This window comes from Haliotis cracherodii, unplaced genomic scaffold (genome assembly GCF_022045235.1).
Source record: "Haliotis cracherodii isolate W230 unplaced genomic scaffold, xgHalCrac1.p SCAF_8, whole genome shotgun sequence".
Taxonomy (NCBI): domain Eukaryota; kingdom Metazoa; phylum Mollusca; class Gastropoda; order Lepetellida; family Haliotidae; genus Haliotis; species Haliotis cracherodii.
This window is the reverse complement of record NW_027266341.1, coordinates 5,204,110-5,227,070: the sequence shown is the minus strand read 5'-3', so window position 1 is coordinate 5,227,070 and position 22,961 is coordinate 5,204,110. Positions and strand designations below refer to the sequence as shown.

Genomic DNA, 22,961 nt, shown 5'->3' with positions numbered 1-22,961 from the left:
GTAGCTAGTAGTATACTGAATCTTGATTGACCGCCATTTTGCTTTCTCGGATGATCGATATCAAATTTTTTTTATGGTCAATAATTAAGTACAGATGAAAAAGTATTCAAATAACTACTGCTATCAACGATAGTTTAGGATTTATGATTATATTATCTGTCTTGTTTTTAAATAAGCTTTAGTTTAAAAAAAACACTTTTCCCGTGAGGTCACGTGATAACCAAATATGGGATAATAGTCTCGATCCAAATGTTACAACGCGTACACTTGAGCAGACTCATGAATATTAATTAGACCGTTCACAACGTTGACAGATCGTTATTATAACAGAAACAAACGTATGTTTTCCATATATATCTAAAATGATATTATTTGTTTTTAATTGTCCGGTGAATTAAACAATTTAAATTGAAACAATTCATAATTCATCATATTATGAATACTTAACAACTTGTAATTTGTGTGTAAAAAAGTCGTACTAAAACACGCTGTTTGAAGGGGGCGTGGCAAAAATGTAAATGTCCGATTGGGATTTTAAATTTTCCGGACCCCTGGGTAAAACTGTCTGGTTCAATATATGACACAAGATGTAGGTATATTATTGACATCTTGATGTTCTTCTCACCTTTATGTAAAGACATAGCGTACATATCATCAATTCTACACCTTGTGATGTGAGCACTGTCATTTTATTCACATTGAAATAGATCCTTTTAATAGAAATACCCTTCTAATTCTTCACAAATTATCAAAGAAAACATCGCATACTCTCCCCCCAAACATTAATGCAGTTCAATCGGTCTTACTGCCTTCAAATATATGAATTAAGAGTATATTTCACCATGGAAACAGAGTTATTATCGCATATCAAAGCAATTATCACCTCGTATGACACATTTCTTATGCATAAAAAACAAAAACATTCATAAACATGTACAATTCTGTCCCATGAAATAATTGTTAAACTTTGCTTAAAGCAAAACCAATTTAACATATGCATGTTGAAAAATGTTTAGCACCACTGCTCCTATATTTTCATATATGCTGAATTTCCATGAATGTTTGGCGATATCTACATACGACACTGATCTCATTCCCATAAAAACTAAGTCAAACCTGTGCCAGAAACTCAGAATAACTTTTCCATTTTCACACTGCACACACAGGAAACAAGGGAGGTTTTCTCACGTTATGCATGCGCAAGAGCACTAGGCAAAGGAAGACTATTTTTCCCTATTGACTGATTATGGATAGTTGACAGTGGAGAGCTCATCTGTTGAAAATCTGAAAGATTTTATAGGGTGATATAGGATTTATGACAATGATCTAATAGAGATTAACACATTCGAGGGAATTACCGACATATGACATTGATATCTATCCGGCAGTTGAAATAGTAACGCTGCATGTTCCTCCAAATGGCCACAATTGCCCTCCCTCACTTTTACTCAAATAACATCACCCCCATTTTAGAGTAATAATTTCAAATTTCAGACAACACTAAAGTGGGTTGTTAAGAAGTATTATCTGCAAAATTCTGGACAAATATGTGTGACAGGGATTTGAGCTCGCCGAATGGATGGGGGTTGTACTCGATTCCCTGCTAAACTACCGGGGCTGATTCTGACCAGAAATCTCGAAGTAGATCGACATTCTGCAGCATAGTGAGTGAGTGAGTTGGGTTTGACACCTCTTTGGACAGTATTCTGTAATTTTACATGGAAATATATATACTAATCAAAAGGAGTTAAAGAACACCCAATTCTTTCATATGACAGAGTAACTGTAGTAACACGAAAATGAATCAGGTATTTTTTAACTTCCTTTGTGTAGTATGCTTCACAGTGCTTAATGAGTTTCCAGGTGTAGTCTGGGCCAGACATTGTACTTAAGTCATGTCTTCATTCCTTGCACACAAGCTCTGAGTATCGGAATGATATATACACATCATAATGAAGACCTCATCAAGTAGTGATGGGATGCCACTCAACAGCTGAAACAAGTCTGTAATACGAACAGCGAAAAACATGCTGCAAATAACAATCATGACTACAAATACACCAAACAGGACAAACTCCAAACAAGGTATGTGCCAAAATTATTTCTTCTTTCTTAAATAAATACTGTAACCGTAGTAACAGCATCCACACATAAAAATATTATTTATGGCTTACGTTGTGTAACATGCTCACGATCTTTATGGAATGAAGTTCATAATATCAAATTATCTAGTTTTCATTATCTTCTCCTAAATATGGTTAACATATTTTCAATAATATTACAATAAGAATAACCTAATACAAATTACAATCTTACATATCACCATAAAACTTTGTATTTAGAACATGGGAACTTGAATTATGTAGTAACTACGAGATGATGAAAGAGGACAGTGGCATCTCTTCTACAGATGAAGGGGGACTACCCATCCCAAGAATACTTATCACTAGTATTTCAAATACATACCGGTATGAGAGTTAAAGATTTGGCACTTATGTACAGAACTGACCGATTAAGTGAAAGAACATGTACAATGGTTCATGCAATCAGATTTTGAGGTCAAATTCTTACTCAATGTTGATAATCAATCAATAAAGATTTGTTTTCAGTTCAATGTAATAAATTTGAGGGAATAATTTTTTTCTCTCGAATCTCAAGCATAAACATGTAGGAACCAGTGGCTGATTGCCAAATGCACTAGATGTTGGTGACTCCAAGACTATCAGTATCAGAAACATATCTGCTTATGAATGTAGTCAAATTGTTGGAATCCAGATGACCTTGACCTTTGACCTAATTCAAATAATTGCAAACTGTTTTTTGAGTTCCACAATCAGCATCCAATCCTGTTTCTGCATGTCATCACGAAAGTAGTCCTTTACTGCATCAATAGATTCCCTGGAAATCTGCAACAGAAGAGTGAAAATGTCTCATATTAGTGAGTGAGTATTGTTTTACGCCACTTTTAGCAATATCATGGTGGGGGACACCAGAAATGGGCTTCACGCATTGTACCCATGTCGGAAATCAAACCCAGGTCTTCGGCATGACGGGCAAATGTTTTAACCACGAGGTTACCCAATCACCCCCATGTCTCACAATAAGTCTCTGTGGTGCCCAAATGAGTTGATCAGTTAGATCTGGATGTTCTCAACAATATTCCAGCAATATCCCGACAGGAGACACTACAAATGGGCTTCACATAGTATACCCATGTGGGTATCAAACCCAGGCATTCCTCGCGACGAGCGAACGCTTAACCACTTAGCTATCCAACTGCCCCAAGTTCAAGTGAAAATTATGGAGTAGAATTGGTCAGGTAGTATGTGGTTAACATTGTGAACCATTCTTGCACATGTCTGAACAAAGAATGGACAATTTATCAGCTACATCAAACAAAGATATTTTTGCCCTTTTAATTCCTACTCCCCTCTAGAGCTGAGACTGGAGATGAGGAACACACAAGTATTATGGGTGACCTATTGTCACGCTTCACACCACCTAGTCACACTTGACACCCTAATCACACTTGACACCACTTGTGACACCCTCCCAGTCATGCTTGCCACCCCGTTACGCTTAACACCACTTGAGGTCCCCCAGTCACGCTTGACACCAGTCAATCATGATTGACACCTCCAAGTCATGCTTGACACCATTCAATCATGATTGACTCCTCCAAGTCACGCTTGACACCATTCAATCACGCTTGACACCACACAATCATGCTTGACACCATTTGAGACACCCTCCCAGTCATGCTTGCCACTGCACAATCACGCTTGACACCACTTAAGACACCCTCCCAGTCATGCTTGCCACCCAAGTCATGCTTGTCACCACTTGTGACACCCTCCCAGTCATGCTTGCCACCCCGTTACGCTTAACACAACTTGAGGTCGCCCAGTCACGCTTAACACCAGTCAATCATGATTGACACCACCAAGTCATACTTGACACCCAAGTCATGCTTGACACTACTTGAGACACCCTCCCAGTCATGCCTGCGACCACACAGTCACGCTTGACACCATTCAATCATGATTGACACCACAGTCATGCTTGACACCATTCAATCACGCTTGACACCACACAATCATGCTTGACACCACATGAGACACCCTCCCAGTCATGCTTGCCACTGCACAATCATGCTTGACACCACTTAAGACACCCTCCCAGTCATGCTTGCCACTGAACAATCATGCTTGACACCATTTGAGGTACCCTCCCAGTCATGCTTGCCACTGAACAATCATGCTTGACACCATTTGAGTTACCCTCCCAGTCATACTTGCCACCCCCTGTTACGCTTAACACCACCTGAGGTCCCCCAGTCACGCTTGACACCATTCAATCATGATTGACACCACAGTCACGCTTGACACTACTGAGTCACATACGACAACCCCCAGTCACATACGACAACCCCCAGTCACATACGACCACACCACACTCTCTCCTGTTACTTCAACCTGTGTGATCACAAATGCAAGATGACAGGTTTGTGATGTAGCATGTTGTGACATGGTCATATCACCAAACATTCATCAGAACTGTCTGGAGGGCCCTAGCCGGCTTGTTCTGTTTCATCAGTGAAACCTACATTTGCTGTAGATGCAAGGGTGAGGAGGGGTAAAACATTAGCAAGTCATTATCATCATACCTAACTATATCGTTTGATGAAAGTAATTATCTTCTGCATACTATTTTTCAAGTATTTTATTGCCCAAAATCCTTACAAGATGTAACCCTCCCCAACAAAAGCTAAAAAAGATATTTCTTAGTTAATTATTTTATAGTTTTTTACATGACAATGACCAGTTTTACAACAGTGAATGTGACAAATTCTGGAGCCAGCAACTATCATTACAAATAAACCTAGTGATACCATGCTTATCGTAAGGGGCAACTAATGGGATCGGGTTGACAGGCTTGCTGACTTGGTTGAAGCATCGATCCCAATTGCATGGATCGATGCTCAGGATGTCAATCACTGGATTGTCTGGTCCAGACTTGATTATTTACAGACCGCCGTCATATAGCTGGAACATTGCTGAGTGTGTCGTAAACAACAAACCAACCAACCAACCATTATGTAACAAGCTATCAAAATGGGCCTGTGCCCAAGCCTATTAAGAAAAGGATTATATTAACATATTCAGTATGAAAATAAAATGACTAATTTTTATTACTTTCTTCATTTGTGAAATTAGTGAAGTCCATCTACGAAGTAATCCATGTATAAACAAATGCCTGTAGATATTTTCAATATTGGTAATGTATGGAAGAATTGTTTCTGACAAAATCACGGGTATGTGAACACATGTTTAGATTTGATGCCCGATCACGTTTTCAGACACAAAATTCCCCGCCACACACATCGCAACTGTCAAAGGTCTATATTCAGATTGTGACTTAACAAAGAGAAGAGGTGATGTACTGCCCATATTTACATCTGCACGACTATAATCCAGGTCATGTGATTTCCTGTTGAAACAACGACTTAGCAGTGTACGGCTTGCAGGTGCTTCAACCATCCTGCAAGATTAGGGACTTGGCAGTGTATGACTTGCAGGTGCTCCAACCATCCTCCAGGGGTAGGGGCTTAGCAATGTATGACTTGCAGGTGCTCCAACCATCCTGCAGGAGTTGGGGCTTAGCAATGTACGGCTTGCAGGTGCTCCAACCATCCTGCAGGATTAGGGACTTAGCAGTGTACAGCTTTCAGCTTCACCAACCATCCTCCAGGAGTTGGGGCTTAGCAGTGTACAGCTTGCAGGTGCTCCAACCATCCTGCAGGATTAAGGACTTAGCAGTGTACAGCTTTCAGCTTCACCAACCATCCTCCAGGGGTAGGGGCTTAGCAATGTATGACTTGCAGGTGCTCCAACCATCCTGCAGGATTAGGGACTTAGCAGTGTACAGCTTTCAGCTTCACCAACCATCCTCCAGGAGTTGGGGCTTAGCAATGTACGGCTTGCAGGTGCTCCAACCATCCTGCAGGAATAGGGACTTAGTAGTGTACAGCTTTCAGCTTCACCAACCATCCTCCAGGAGTTGGGGCTTAGCAATGTACGGCTTGCAGGTGCTCCAACTATCCTGCAGGATTAGGGACTTTGCGGTGTTCGACTTGCAGGTGCTCCAACCATCCTCCAGGGGTAGGGGCTTAGCAATGTACGGCTTGCAGGTGCTCCAACCATCCTGCAGGATTAGGGACTTTGCAGTGTACAGCTTGCAGGTGCTCCAACCATCCTGCAGGATTAAGGACTTAGCAGTGTACAGCTTTCAGCTTCACCAACCATCCTCCATGGGTAGGGGCTTAGCAATGTATGACTTGCAGGTGCTCCAACCATCCTGTACTATCAGGGACTTGGTTATGTCTTGTCGCCAACATTAATCCCAGAGCTGCACCCCACCATAAGTAAATGATCGGCCCCTTAACACTGAGTAAGTATGCATGTACCAACTTCATTCTTGGTCACAGAATTAACTCTTATTTATCCTGAAAGAACTCTATTACTTATTGAACTGTAAAAAATCTATAAATCAACAAGTTTTTATAGTAAGTCTATTCCAATTCATGAATATGTAGCAGTACAATAATTTGGCCACACACATCGCTTCTGGGATGAGCGTCATAAAATAACTCATTGTCAAATAAGCCATTGTCATCCTTAAACATATTTCCATCTTCTCAACTGTTCCTTAGTAACAGTTTGTTTACATCCATTGCCATAACAACATATAGCTTAAACCATACAGCCTTCTTGTCAAGACAATTTTATTCAACTTTTTTACAAATTTCTGTTATAAAAGAATCCTTGTGAAAAAATAACATTATCCTGTTTCATGCCTCCTTGCCATTAAGTTCAGTTCCTACTTCCACCATAGTTATACAGAATGAAGCTGTTGAGCTTATCAACTCTAAACTATTACCTAAGTTCAAATCAAGAAAAAACAGGCAAGCATCTATTTCTGGCTGCTAAGATGTGATTACTAACAGGCAGATCAGACTATCATATCTCCCATCATGCTCTAGTGCAGTGGTATCCCATGACGATACCAGGTCATGTGACTTCCTGTTGATAGAAGGACTTATCTGTGTACAGGTTGCAAGTACTCCAAGCATGCTGCTGGATTAATAGGAAATAAATATGTACACACACATCGGCTTCACATGTGGTCAGAGAGTGATGAACCTCGGTAGATATTGTATAGGGAATATGTAATAAACACATTTGACTGCTCGTATCAACACATGGCTGGAATCTTCAATTTGAGCAGATATCAGTGTGTTTGCTTCAGATTGATGATGTTCCAGAACATCTGCATGATTTTAGTAAGTTTTGATAGGACATTCTTCCCCATCATTACCAATTATAAAACTACTTAAAAAACACCAAATATTAAACACTTCCAGCCATAGCATATATTGTGTGAACAGTGTGTGTCAGCAAGGCAAATGGTGAGCTGAATGGATGTTACATCGTGTACTGTTTGACACAGGAGTAATGACACTCTCTCCTCCACATGGAAATAATTAGTTATCATCTTCCGTCACCTAACTGTTGTCTTCCACAACCACATGTCAATCATAACACGAAGCATAATATACATGTACATGTGAGAGTGTCTGTCAGTGAGCCTAGTGGGAGTATTTGTACTGAAAAATCTCTCAATTTTCTTTCCCAGGAGCTTCAAGGCAAAGCTCTATCTGCAACATCACTCCAGAAATAAATACACCCTTACAAAAACAAAACAATATTTAGCACATTTTGAAACAATCCATCAATGTCCTAGAATATGAACCAGTCTGAAAACGTGAATACTGAATGGTTTATGAAATACTGAGGATACCTCTGGATCAGTTCGGCCTATGTGGAGTGTAATGGCTGGGTAGCCAAGTGGATGCAGTGTTTGCTTGCTGCACCAAACATCCAGGTTTGACTCCCATATTGGTACTGTGTGTAAAACGCTGGTTATTCTGAATGCAAGATGACATTTCTTATAAATATCTGTCTTCAATGTTATACCCTCGATATGTGAATGATTCTGATTATGATGTATTGATAAATCGAAGCCTGCTGTGCTATCTATCTTCCAGATCAACCTAACCTGCGGTTGTGGAGAAGTTGGAAAGTGTGAACATGCAGGGGGCAGAAGATGTCAGGTACATTTGTGTGTTGGTTGGGTGAGTGAGTGCATTTGAGTAAGTGGTTGGTTGGTTTCGTGAGTGCGTGAGTGAGTCCTACTTGTTACTGGTATTGGAGTACTGGTGTTTCAGTTTAACCTATGAGTGATACAATATATTCAATACACCTGCATACACCACTTCCACCATCAAATAATATTTCCACAAATGCAGTGCCATATCAGGACAAGAGCACACCAACTTATGAATGCTTGAGATGTGCACGATCAAAGTTTCCATTGCTAAAAACCTCATACGATGTTGGATACTTTTCACAACCAGCAGGGCTGAACCCACAAACTGATGCACCTATCCTCTAACGCTTCAAAATTTAATTCAATTCTATTTCAATATATGGTTTGATAATACCTTGGATCCACATGGTCTTGTTGCCGGCCATGGAGGGAAAGCTGAGCTCAGCCATCCTCATACTGTCTGATTAACTGACTTAGTTAATTGAGAACATTCACGCACTGTCGCTTTGGCCCACAAAGGTTATTAGGTGCATTGTACTGGACCAACATATTGAGAGCCATAGTACAAAATATGTAGACCTTCACCGTGTGGCTGTGGACATATATCATCGTCATCTTCTGTCTTGCATTTGTCTAATTGTTTGTCATCGTTAAATGTTTGGACAAATACATAAAAAAATGAATGGATTTGTGGGAAGATTATTATATTCCAACTGTCAATATGTTTCAAAATTTAGCATGAAAGTGAAGTGGTCATTGTCCTGACCTCATGTTACAAGTTAAAATAGTTGGTGACCGCTAGATTCAAACATTACACCAGCAAACTGAAGGACCCAAGAACCACCTTAACTTCAAACACTCGGATACCTCTATAAATCTATCAAATACATTGGTAGAAAACAGAAGTAAATCTAACTAACAATCTCATCAAAATCAGATCTTAGTGCGCGCTACCACTACACAAACATCTGATGACATCCCGTTACAGGTCACATCTGAATGACCTTTCGCAACCTTTAACCGATCAATGAAATAACTACCGGTAACAGTAAGTAGACATTTGCCAATCAGGAAGCAACTTTCTCAGGCTTTACGGCACTAGTTTCAAAGACAGTGAGAGATAGATGATGACTTTGACGGAACAGTCATAGTGCCTGAATTGAAATTAGGAATGCCTCGCGATAACCTTTTCTGGGTCCATGATTAGAAAACACATTTGGTCTTTCACTTGCATGATCTGGTAAGCAACACTCTGATTGGTTGGATGAAAGGTCGTTCTGACGTCCTCAGTTCTAGGCATAGCAGTTAGCGAGCACTAAGAACTCATTTTAATGAGTGAGTAAGTTGGGTTCAATACCACATTTAACAGTATTCCAATTACATCATGGCATGTCAGCCTGATGTGGGAGGAAAGCCCAAAGAGATGCAGGTCATAGATGTTTACCACTTAGGTGGAGACCATGAGCACCGGTATGGTGCTGACAAACTTAGAAACATAATTAGGGCCAACCTGGACTCGAACCCATGACAATAGCTTTCTGGCGTGCACACTTGGGCTACCTGTGCCACTCGTGCCCCCTGATTTTAATGATAATGGATACCATAACACAATTTGTCAGTTTATTATATGCGTGTCCATTTTAAACATGATTTACTGTTTATTGTTTTTTCATAATAGCAAACGTGTCACCGTGACACAATGAAATACAATGAAATTTAGAATCTCTGAATCAAGGAAAATATTACAATTTAACAAAAGATAACAATTCCTGACCTTTATTCGATGACAGAAATGTTGCATGACTGTTGCACCAAGAGTATTATGTTGTCTGTCTTCAAGTAATACCCAGGGATTTATACGCTGTCCTAAACTAAGCGCCCGGTAGGCAAGTTGGGAGAATTATCAGTGAAATACAATGTATCTCTACAATGCCGCAAATTTAGTGATTAGTTATTACTTTTTTTGTTCATGTTTTTAATGTCTAAGCAAACAATTTCATAAAATTATCCCCAAAGGTATTCATGATCCATGATTTTTTTCCGTCTTGGATGAACATGAATTGAGAAATGTGTAGTTACAATCTGGGAAATTTTACTGACATTTGCTGCCAACTTGGGGCCGAACATATCAGTTTCTGAGCAGGTCTATTTAAATCCCTGCATTCACTTCCTTGATTTTCTCCAATGACAAGACTTATCTAAATTGAAGCAATACAACCAACAATAATAAACTCCTAAGATGCTCCCCTACAAGTTCCCCCCTTAAGATCCTCCATACTCCATGCCCTGTGTTAAGAGCAAGGTCAAATGGCCCCACCCACACCATGAGGTCACTGGGTACATTCTATACACATCAAGAAACGTGTGTTCTCAACATGACCTCTTCCACATTAAGGGAGCATAGCCTGGTAATATAAACTGATTAGAATGTCAAAGGGCTGCCTCATTGACATATTCCTTCCTTCTACTTACGCACTTGGTAATCAGCATGTTTTGTTGATTTTATGCAAATGCTGCCATTCTTCATCTTTCTAGCCATACGACAGTAGTCTGGAGTGAGTGAGTGAGTGAGTGAGTGAGTGAGTGAGTGAGTGAGTTATAAGTATCTATGTCTCTCCATTTCTCTCCCATCTCGGTTACCACATCTCGCTTCCATCTCTGTTACCCCACCTCGCTCCCATCTCGGCTTCAACACCTTGCTCCAATTTCTCTCCCATCTCTGTTACCGCATCTCGCTTCCATCTCTGTTACCCCACCTCGCTCCCATCTCGGCTTCCCCACCTCGCTCCCATTTCTCTCCCATCTCTGTTACGGCATCTCGCTTCCATCTCTGTTACCCCACCTCGCTCCCATCTCGGTTACCCCATCTCGGTTACCCCACCTCACTCCCATTTCTCTCCCATCTCGGTTACCGCGTCTCGCTCCCATCTCGGCTTCCCCACCTCTCTCCCATCTCTTTTACCGCATCTCGCTCCTATCTCGGTTACCGCATCTCGCTCCCAGCTTGGTTACCCCACCTTACTCCCATCTTGGAGTTCCCACTACACTATTGCAATGATAACAACCCCCTCTGCGGGAGCGTGACTACAAGATGTTGTTGTGGGGTGTCCCATGCACACAGGCAGCTCAGCAGGCTGCCAAGAGGTGGGTGGATTGGAACAGTAAACTAATGGTTGTCCATTCAAGGAGTCTTTAAATTATGGCATTACAGATTTCATACAACAGAAGTGAAAGAAGTGATGGTTGTAGTGACACTGGTAGTGGCAGTTGGAGTGGTGGTTGCAGTTGAAGAGGGAGTGATTTGGGTTTTGAAACTACTGATAAGAGTATTTCAGTCATGTCCAGTGAGGTTGCAGGCTTGTTTATTTGTTTGCTTATTTGGTTAACACCATTAAGTGGCTATTAAGCCTGGCCCAGATCAAGAATTCCAGTCTGTAACTCAAGTCACTTGTCCGAAGTCAGAGTCTCACAAAGTTATTTCGGACCAGAAAAGCTCAGCCAAAAAACATGTCTCACGTGTGGTGAGTCTCACTTGTTTGGAGTTTCACTGGTCTGGAGGTTCACATGTTGACAGTTTTATTTTTTCTCAAAGGCACCATGAAATACAGAGACCTGTTGAGACTTAAAACATTTTGCTTAAATGATAAAATGGTGAAAGAATCCCTATATCTCAGGTATTTGGCAGTGGTCATGTGTGCGAAAGATGATAAACAATATGTTTGTATTAAACACATCCAAAATGCTAAGAATCTTTCAAACACAACAAAAACACAACCTTAAGCTTGAGATTTCTTGTCAAGAACTACTGATACATGTTATCAATTCTAAATATTTTCCAACATTGTGGTAAATAAACTCTGCAGACATTCAGTGCAACAGATTTCGAACCTAGAAACATAATTGGGGTTTCTCAAAGCCTCAGCTACCAAGGTACTGTTTTTCTGGGTTTGAATCCTAACTTGACCCTACTAATGATTCTTGGTAAACACCTATGTTAAAAATTTTCAACAAGCGGGAAAAGTCAAGACCTGCTCCATTTTGTTCCCTTCTATCATTCAGCTGAAATTTTAAAAAAGTGTCAAAATCACAACTCTCTCACCTTCAACAATTGTTTGCTTCATCAACTCAGTTTTAACTCACCTTGCTTACAAGGATGTCTGTGTGGTCAAAATGCCGGCCATACATTTTGGGCGTGTCCCCTGGGAGGGACTCTATCTTGATACACACTTCCTGCCCCTGCCGCGCCATGTCCACGTTCTTGTGATTGTTCTCTATTGATGTGATGCGGCCCAGGTCCACAAACTGAAGCAAGATATCACCAGCTATCATCATTCTGACACCAAGACAACATGAACAGCTATCATTCTGACACCAAGACAACATGAACAGCTATCATTCTGACACCAAGACAACACCAACAGCCATCATTCTGACAACACCAACAGCCATCATTTTGACAGCACAAACAGCCATCATTCTGACACCACGACCACCCATCATTCTGACAACACCAACAGCAACAGCCATCATTCTGACAACACCAACAGCCATCATTCTGACAACACAAACAGCCATCATTCTGTCAGCACAAACAGCCATCATTCTGACAACACCAACAGCCATCATTCTGACAACACAAACAGCCATCATTCTGACAAAACCAACAGCCATAATTCTGGCAACACAAACAGCCATCATTCTGACAACACAAACAGCCATCATTCTGACAACACCAACAGCCATCATTCTGACACCACCAACAGCCATCATTCTGACAACACAAACAGGCATCATTCTGACAACACCAACAGCCATCATTCTGACAACACCAACAGCCATAATTCTGGCAACACAAACAGCCATCATTCTGACAACACAAACAGCCATCATTCTGACAACACCAACAGCCATCATTCTGACAACACCAACAGCCATCATTCTGACAACACAAACAGCCATCATTCTGACACCACCAACGGCCATCATTCTGACAACACAAACAGCCATCATTCTGACAACACAAACAGCCATCTTTCTGGCAACACAAACAGCCATCATTCTGGCAACACAAACAGCCATCATTCTGACAACACAAACAGCCATCATTCTGACACCACCAACAGCCATCGTTCTGACAACACAAACGGCCATCATTCTGACAAAACAAACAGCCATAATTCTGGCAACACAAACAGCCATCATTCTGACACCACCAACAGCCATCATTCTGACAACACAAACAGCCATCATTCTGACAACACCAACAGCCATCATTCTGACAACACCAACAGCCATCATTCTGACACCAAGACAACACCAACAGCCATCATTCTGACACCAAAACAACACCAACAGCCATCATTCTGACAACACACAAACAGCCATCATTCTGACAACACCAACAGCCATCATTCTGCCCAAAGCCCGGAGTGATGCACGTCTTAGACGTATACCACTTTGGTAAAACCCTTGAGCACAGGCATGGTGTTGATAAACTTTGAAACATAATCAGAGTGAATCTTAAACTGACATTCAGAGGTTTCTGGCAGGCCTAAGGGAAGCAACTCTGTACAGTGAATTGCGGCGTCTAAGACAACTCTCTGTGAACACCAGCAGTAGGCATGAAGGTCTTTGTGCCATGTCCGTCTATCCATCCAGAGGCTACCCAGACTCCCCCAGCTCACATCACCTTGTATCTACTACACACACATCATTCCTATCTAGATCACACCATACCATCCATACTTCCTTAATCATTGTGACCATTCGACTATCATAATTTATCCTCCCTTTAAAGCCTGATCACATCAAACACCCCTTCAAGTTGATGTGTACTTTCACTTAACCAACATTTTGTAATTTGCTTCACAGAATCTCAAGGGTTAGTTCCTGTTTGATTGGCACCTGTCATCAGATGAAATGAGCAAAGAGAAGTGCATGCTTCAAAATTAAATTGATCCTTGAGCTACCAACAAAAGTGCAGCACAAAAGTTTCAAATGATATGTTTCCTACACAAACAGGCTCAGCCAAGCAGAAACGTGGACCATAATGAAATGTACACACTGCCCTGTGACACACTCAGCCTCTTATCATCATTTTCAAATAAAAACCTCCAGTGAGAAAAGCACTGGACAATATTTGAGGCGAAGGTTAATTTATAATGAGGTGTGTCTTTGGTAAGACTGCTGGATCAACCAGCCCCGGCAACATCCTGCCCACCCAGTTGGGGCCATGTCCCAAGGTAGATCCCTAGCCACCCAGTTGGGGCCATGTCCCAAGGTAGATCCCTAGCCAACCAGTTGGGGCCATGTCCCAAGGTAGATCCCTCCACACCCAGTTGAAGCCATGTCTCAAGGTAGATCCCTCCACACCCAGTTGAGGCCATGTCCCAAGGTAGATCCCTCCCCACCCAGTTGGGGCCATGTCCCAAGGTAGATTCCTAGCCACCCAGTTGGGCCCATGTCCCAAGGTAGATCACTAGCCACCCAGTTGAGGCCATGTCCCAAGGTAGATCCCTCCCCACCCAGTTGGGGCCATATCCCAAGGTAGATCCCTCCCCACCCAGTTGGTGCCATATCCCAAGGTAGATCCCTCCCCACCCAGTTGGGGCCATGTCCCAAGGTAGATCCCTAGCCACCCAGTTGGGGCCATGTCCCAAGGTAGATCCCTCCCCACCCAGTTGGTGCCATGTCCCAAGGTAGATCCCTCCCCACCCATTTGGGGCCATGTCCCAAGGTAGATCCCTCCCCACCCAGTTAAGGCCATGTCTCAAGGTAGATCCCTCCCCACCCAGTTGCGGCCATGTTTCAAGGTAGATCCCTAGCCAGCCAGTTGAGGCCCGGGGCTAATTCAAATTTCTGAAAAACAGCTGCAGAAACAGCCTGGATTTAACTACAGTGACACATAGATGTATAGCAATAGGTATTATGTGAACCCTCCATTATAGATTGAATGGGAATGTCATAAAAGCTTGCTCATTTCGGCCATGTCTCTTTCATCTCGTCACGTTTGAAGTGGAACCAAGTTTTGATCATTTGTGTCACTGTGCATTTTATGACTTTCTCGGGTCATACTTTCCGCAGTCCTAGTCAGAGCAACTTTGAACATAAACCCTACAGTTGGTTCTTATTCTTTGACAGAAGTGACAAATGATTACCTTTGAAAAAGAACCAATTATTACTATCCAAGTTCAAAGCTGGCAGTATTACAAGGATCCTTTTCGTCAAACAAGATCTACATAAACTTAGAAATGATGACAGCTGAAATGATTGAAATAGGGCATGAAAGTAAAGGGATCTAATTCCAAAAGATAAAAGTGTAAGGGGTCCCTAGATTCAAATACTAGCAGCGCACCTCAAGATTCCCAGTATCCCCTGTTTAGGTTTGAACATCACATCTTGTATTGGTTTTCTTCAACACTTGCATGCTTGTGACCTATAACACTTTTTATTGAGAGCTAGGGACCGACAGTTTTATTTTCTTGGTGGGGGTTGGGATTCTATCAACACAAAAAAGCGTTTCAGAAAATGCACAAAATATATGCTTTAAACCAAGGAAAAAAGAAATAAAATTGTCTGCCACGAAAATTACATTGTTGCATCTGAAATTCCAGCCTCGCTATTTGCAAGTGATTGGTAGAAACGAAAGCGTTATCAGTCATGATCATATCATTTTTTCAGTACGATTAATAAATGTGCCACTTGAAGTGTGTGTGAAAGGATCACTGTCATATGTTGTCCTGAAGGAAATCTTTCAACACTTCGTCTGTTCTCAACCCTTGCTAAGTCACACATCAATGTAGTTTTTCACAGAACAGGTTTTTTTTTCAACAAATGGTCAGAAGTAAAACCAATACTACTCATAAACAGATAAAGAACACCTGATCCCTCGATATAACTACCTTCAATCTGTCATGCAATAACAGATTAACTATAGTAAATATGAAAGAACCAGTGTTCTTAACTTCTTTTGAGTAGTATATTTGAGTGGCATCTTGATAATCCCCTCGAGTTCTGAACAAACAAAAACAAACAACTCTTTTCTTTAAATGCGAAATTGTATTTGTAAGTAATGACTACATATCCTGACAGTACAAACTGACATGGACTTAGGTAATCACCTGGCCATGACCAGTGCTGTAGCTCAAATGACTATCCCTTCCGATGGAGCTTCTGTGGTTTCAACTTTAGTGTCTATCATTATCCCTGCATTATCTACTTGGGAAATAAAAACCACAAAAGAGTGTTCACAATGCTTAACAAAGCCCTCTCCCATTAAGACAAGCCCTTGAAAGCCACACAACACATCACCATGTAATGGAACTTCACGGTAGTAAATGACTCAATTGTCCTAATAAAATAAAGCAATGCTTCCAGTCCCTATAATCAGAAGAAGGCTTACTCCAGCCACACAAAGGAGGCCACTAACACAATGACACAACCGCTGGTTGAATTTCCGACACAAATCTGCTGACACCACAATGACAAGGCAGAATGAGACACGAAAAATAACAGTTTTATCAAGTAATACATCTATGCTGTTTTTTCCCCAGTCATAAGATGATACAACTGACATATCAATCGGGAGCTGTCATTCATCCCTGACGAGACGACCCGACCCCAACATCCTACGAGGTCACACCTGAGATCCCCCGCCAGGTATATGGCAGGCAGGTCACATGATCAGGTGGGCTCCGGCACTACAATACACCGATGAAGGGACATGCGACTGGTATAGGTTTGGCTGATAGTCTACCTGACAGCGATAACATCAGAAGCCTGGGGCTATGGTTCTGGTTAAAGACCCATTCACACACCACTGCTAATACCGTCTTCTCCCTGTTAAACTTGCTGTGAATCATTGTGATTCATATGAAAGAGTTTGAATTATGGGGTTTGGATCCATTGCAGATTCCCAGGCATATTTCAGTGTTTGCTGGAATATAGTTTTTGATTTGAATCCAGGAAACCCTTTAAATCTTGATTTGTTAACATTATGACCACCACTACTTGCCTATCATGGCTCTGTTTGAACACTCTTCCTTGTCTATGCAGGTGTTACTATGATGAAACATGAGTGAGTGAGTGAGTGAGTGAGTGAGTGAGTGAGAGTGTGTGTGTGTGTGAGAGTGAGTGAGTGAGTGAGTGAGTGAGTGAGTGAGTGAGTGAGAGAGAGAGTGAGTGAGTGAGTGAGTGAGAGAGAGTGTGTGTGTGTGTGAGTGAGTGAGTGAGAGAGAGAGAGAGTGAGTGAGAGTGTGTGTGTGTGAGTGAGTGAGTGAGTGAGTGAGAGAGAGAGAGAGAGAGAAAGAGTGAGTGAGTAAGTGAGTGAGTTGGGTTTCATGTAGTTCTTAACACTACTTCAGTTGTCTCACAGCCACACAACAATTTTCCAGCTGTATTACGGGGGCATGTAAGTAATCAAGACTGAACAAGACAATGAGATGACAGTTATTGTGTGCAACAATCCATGCTGTTGGGGTACAGGGACAAGGAAGTCACCGAGTGTGATCACCAAATCCTTTTGGTCTCCTCTTACGACAAGGACAGGCTGCTGGGACCAATTCTTACCTGGAATCCTCAGAGGATAATCAGCGTGATTCTGAATGAATTAATATATTTGTGAAAATATCACCATCCTAACCCTAAAAATACAACTGACAGAGTACAGTCTTCCTTAAGGTCTTCCAGAAACAGGAAACAAGACAATGAGTGAGGAGTTTGGACTTGCCCCATTTTTATACAATCTTCCAGCCATAGTTAGGGACCACAGGAATGGGCTTCACACATTGAACCCATGCTGGAATCTGAACCTGGGTCTTCAGTGAGACAAGCAAACACCTGAACCACTGGGCTACCCCACAACCCCAGAATCAAAACAGAAACATTAAGTGACCTCCCTTGATGGCATCCAATTGTTCATCTTCTAAATCCTGATGGCCTTTTGGGCTTCATAATAATGTTATACTTTGTCAAACTTGTGCACTCTTTACATGAAACAAAAAAAGATAGTCTCCTTGATGAATATATTTGACCACGGTACAGAAGTAAGAGACTTGTTCATTTCTCAGACAAGAATAAAAGAGGAAGAATATCTGATCAATGTGAAATGTCCTATAGTTGTCCTATTGTAGTCCTATAGTTGTCCTATTGTAGTCTTATAGTTGTCCTATTGTAGTCCTATTGTAGTCCTATAGTTGTCCTATTGTAGTCCTATTGTTGTCCTATTGTAGTCCTATTGTTGTCCTATTGTAGCCCAATTGGAGCCCTATTGTAGACCTATTGTAGTCCTAGTGTAGACCTATTGTAGTCCTATTGTTGTCCTATTGTAGCCAAATTGGAGCCCTATTCCAGCAGCCTGTAAATAATCATGTCCGGACCAGAAACAACAGACTGATATTATGAGGCTGTGACACACGATAACACACAATCAACTAAGCCACCGAGTCTGACCACACAATCCATTCGATTGTCTTTCAAAAAGAATAGACAGCTGGGGACCAAGACTAAGCTGGAAACCCCGCAGGGACTTTCAATATTCAGCAACCAGCAGATCTCCGTTTTGATAAATCAAAAACAACTTCAGCCCCTTATCGCAAGACATCACCGAGACTATTTGTTCTGCTACAAATGTACATGTGCTCACCTTGCAAACAATGAATGATGAAAATATTAAAACAGATCTGACTTCAAACAATGGTCTTTTCTTCCTCATCATCACCATGATCATGCCCAGCAGCCATTTTACTCCTGAAGATCATATCAAATTATTACTTCTGAAAATAGATTTGTTGAAAACATGTCCTTGGATTAAACCCGTTTTACCATCTAACTCATAAACTAGTTTCCTGTGTTCTCGAGGGCCAAACTCAATCTGAAGCCATCTTCCCCAAGAGGCCAATTGGTGAGAGGATATTCCTCCGCCACAAGTCATATCTCCAGCATGTAAACCTTGTTGAGAGCCCCCTCAAAGGGCAATATCATCACTCCATCTATTTCAGGAGTAGCTTGGGGACACAGCTTGTTTGGAAGACAAGGCAGGGAGAACATGGCCTGCATTATACATACTGGTGATATTTATGCACTCTCTAATCATATCAACAGACAGATTTCACTTGGCAAAACAACATTAATTCCCTTCTTGATAAAAATAGGACAGCTAAGAATGGCAGTTGACATGATTAACTCCTATGTTAATCAGTACAGCATAATGTCCCCAAAATATTCATGATCCCAAACTTTGTGTGTTCAGTGTATGTCTGTTGTAGGATAGTACTGAGTGCTAAAGGCTAAACCTGAATGCCATCATGGCAGTTTATCATGTCAACTGACTTTGTTTTATTCAGCATAGATGTCCGTGCAAGAGTGAAGTCTTCACTGGAGAAGACCATTCAACTATTGGTGGGATGGAGGACTGACTGACTGAGTATGGTTTTACGCCGCTTTTAGCAATATTCCAGCAATATCATGGCGGGGGACACCAGAAATGGGCTTCACACAATGTACCCATGTCAGGATTTGAACCCGGGTCTTCTGCGTGACGAGCGAACGCTTTAACCACTAGGCTACCCGGCCGCCCCGGTGGGATGGAGGATGGGTGTGGGGCTTGGGTGTAGGTGTTGTAAGGGCTAGGATGTTTTGTTGGAGACAGACTACTTTTTTTCAATCAGTGTCTCAAAACATATTATTCTTTTCAGCTGTGGTTTTTTTAGGCTATCCAGGATTTTCCGTTAAAAGCATTTTTTGGAGGTAAAAACAGAGGCCAAGTTCTTTTCTTTCCAGTAACTTTTGAGAAAGGTTTTGGGTTTTTCAAACATTTACACATACCCACACACAACCCCCATCCTGTGATCTATTGGTCGGCCCCTTATCAACTCTTCCCATTTATCTCAAGGGCAAACACATAGGGCACCCCTGACATACAAGACCCTGTGGCTTAAGGGACACATCGGTGCCAGATTTCATGCATTGGTCTTGGGTTTGAATCCCAGAATCTGTTAAACTATGACCCTTGGACTGCCAGCACCCAGTGCTCATGGATTTACCGTGGTAAATGTTGACAGTCAACTCTTGATGTTGTCAGGCTGTGTTGATATTCCTGCCATAAAATAGCTGATTTGGGTCTTTTGGAATCCAAATCTAACCAACTTTGAAACGAAAAATGTAAAACGTATGTCAAGACACATGAATTATGATATGAATTAACACCTTATAAATACATTATGCATCATAATATATTTCATTACAAATGGTGCAATTACTGCGACCCTGTTACCCATCCATTCTGTGCGGTATCGCTCTGACAGTCTGATGACAAGTCAATGTCCCTGTAATTGTGAGTTTAATGGCTGTTACGGACAGGCGAGAGAGCCAGTTACCTCTCTCACTTCCTCCTAACACTTTTATCATCCAGCAGAACAATTTCACCATGTCAAAAACAAGATTATCTGTTTCCAGCCAGCAATTTCAGCCTGACAAGCAGGACACAATGATAGACGCATCCAAATCGCATCCAATTATCTCAACTACATGAGATCAAGACTTAAAACCTACACATTCAAATGTGTAGGCTGTACACGGAAACATGTTGATGAAACTATATATAAGGCACAAAGAAGTCATATACTGTTCCAGTGCACACAATATTTTAGCTAAACTACAAGTGTTAGTTTAATATACCTACATTTTATACCATTATAGTAGGCACTGAATAGTATGGTTTTATACTGCTTTAAAAAATATTACCCGACTTTCCCATATTTGCACACATGCATTTTAGCAATTCTTAAAGCTTTTGCTCAAATGAAGCTGTTTAACATCACAGTACTTCATTGTTCCGAAAAATACAATATAACGTCATTGTTGATGACGACAGTAAGAGATTACATTATTTGATATGATCAAGAGCCTGCCTTCATTGTAGTCAATGCAATGACATAAAACCAAGCTTTAGAGTTTTTTCCTCCTTTGTCACATTAATTAGAACTATATTTAAATGAATTGGGAAATATATAATTCCAAATTGGGAATTTTTATTAGGGACTTCTTGGCGGGTCTGGGGAAAACCCTTGGGGGTTTCACATGACATACTGATGGGGACAATCAAACCAAAGTCTTTGGTATTGTTGAGGAATTGAAAAGCTTCAATCCCGAGGCTACCCCACATCACAGAATCTGAAACCACAATTTACTGATCACATTCAGAATCCACCAGAGGTATTACATGACAAGGTCCTAAGATGATTGAACATACTGGTACTCCCTAGGAACTAAAATCAAATGAAAACATCTGAATATTTTGAGAGTATGTGATGCTTATCTTCCTGTCAGTGTTGGCGTCAGTCAAGAAACCAGAAGAGATGTGCACAGCCGTTGAAATAGATGTGTTAGGACTAGTCACTGTTTCAATGTTTACTTTTTCTGTCAAGTTCTATTCAGTTTCAATTTGTTGCAAAACTGAAGCATTAAGAGTGAGTGAGTGAGTGAGTTGGGTTTAACGCCGCTTTTAACATTATTCCAGTTATATCACGGCGTGTCAGCTTAATGTGGGAGGAAAGCCCGAAGCGATGCAGGTCTCAGACGTTTACCACTTCGATGAAACCCACATGCACGGGTATGGTGCTGACAAACCTAGAAACATAATTGGGGCGAACCGGGATTTGAACCCACAATCATAGGTTTCTGGCGTGCCCAAGGGACGCAACTCTGCACAGCGAATCGCGGCGCCATAGACGACTGGGCCACCCGTGCCCCCCTGAAGCATTAAGAACTGGGCCTTCCAATGCTACTTGTCCTTGAGGACTACAAACATTGTATTTTCACTTGTCCTCCACCCAGTTCAGTAGACTCAGGTTAGCAGAGAAACATGAATTTTGAACGCTGGTGCATGGTCATGACAAAGCTTGGTAATTGATGAGCTCGGGAAGACCAAGTTTATCTGATCTGAATGTGAGAGTGTTGTCATTAGGAGAATATAACTAAATCTATCAAAATTATTGAAAGCAGCTGTTGACTTTGGACAAGTAAATTGTGAACATTATTTTGTTTTCACATTTCGTCCCCGTTGGTTGCCCTTGTGCAACAAGGAATGTCACATCCAACACATCTCTGGCGCCAAATGTCAGGAAGTGAATTTGACATCTAACACGGAAACGTATTCATTTGGTAATATAACCCACACAAATATTTACAAGGAGAGAAAATGTCATCTATTTTTTTAATTTGTGTGTGCTTACTATCATATGGGCACATATGTACTTCCAGCATTAGCAGGGTTCAACGTGGCTCAAAGTTAGTGAGTGAGTGAGTGAGTGAGTATGGTGATATGCAATATTCCATCAATATCAGGGTGGAGGACACCAGAAATGGGCTTCACACAGTGTACCCATGTAAGGAATCGAACCCAGGTCTTCGGTGTGACAAGTGAAGGCTGTAACCTCAAGGCTACCCCACCGTCCCACAAAATGTTCAAGTAGCCTATCAGCAAGGAATCTTTCCCTCATCAACATACAAGATGCTACTTTCAACATCAACACATGTACACCATCACTGTTAAGAACTCAAAGTTGAAAATGGCCATATCCTAAAAACAGTGTCTGCGTGTGGCCCATGCAAGTTTGTAATGACAACCGAGTTCCACCAAGGAGCCAGAATGAATGAGCAATATGCTATAGGTCTCGTTTAGTGGCAACCACAGAAAAAGTCCTGTCAAATTATCCCAAACAAAAAGCTGGTCAACTTTTTCCTTAGTTGAAATGTCAAATGTAAGGGTTCCGTGTATTCTGCTCGTTGGTGAG

At 41.4% G+C, this 22,961-nt stretch overlaps 1 protein-coding gene across 3 annotated transcripts in view; it reads right to left on the bottom strand.

Annotated features, from left to right (window-relative positions):
- Nucleotides 1–560: 560 nt before the first annotated feature.
- Nucleotides 561–22,961, bottom strand: part of LOC139449345 (eukaryotic translation initiation factor 5B-like) — a 115,558-nt gene continuing 93,157 nt past the window's right edge. For all 3 annotated transcript variants that reach the window (XM_071230667.1, XM_071230668.1, XM_071230669.1), the window contains exons 24-25: nt 12,310–12,471; nt 561–2,906 (exon numbers count right to left, since the gene is read on the bottom strand). In XM_071230667.1, the coding sequence (XP_071086768.1) occupies nt 2,799–2,906; nt 12,310–12,471 (270 nt within the window). In that variant the 3' untranslated portion in view covers nt 561–2,798. The remainder of the gene's footprint in view (nt 2,907–12,309; nt 12,472–22,961) is intronic.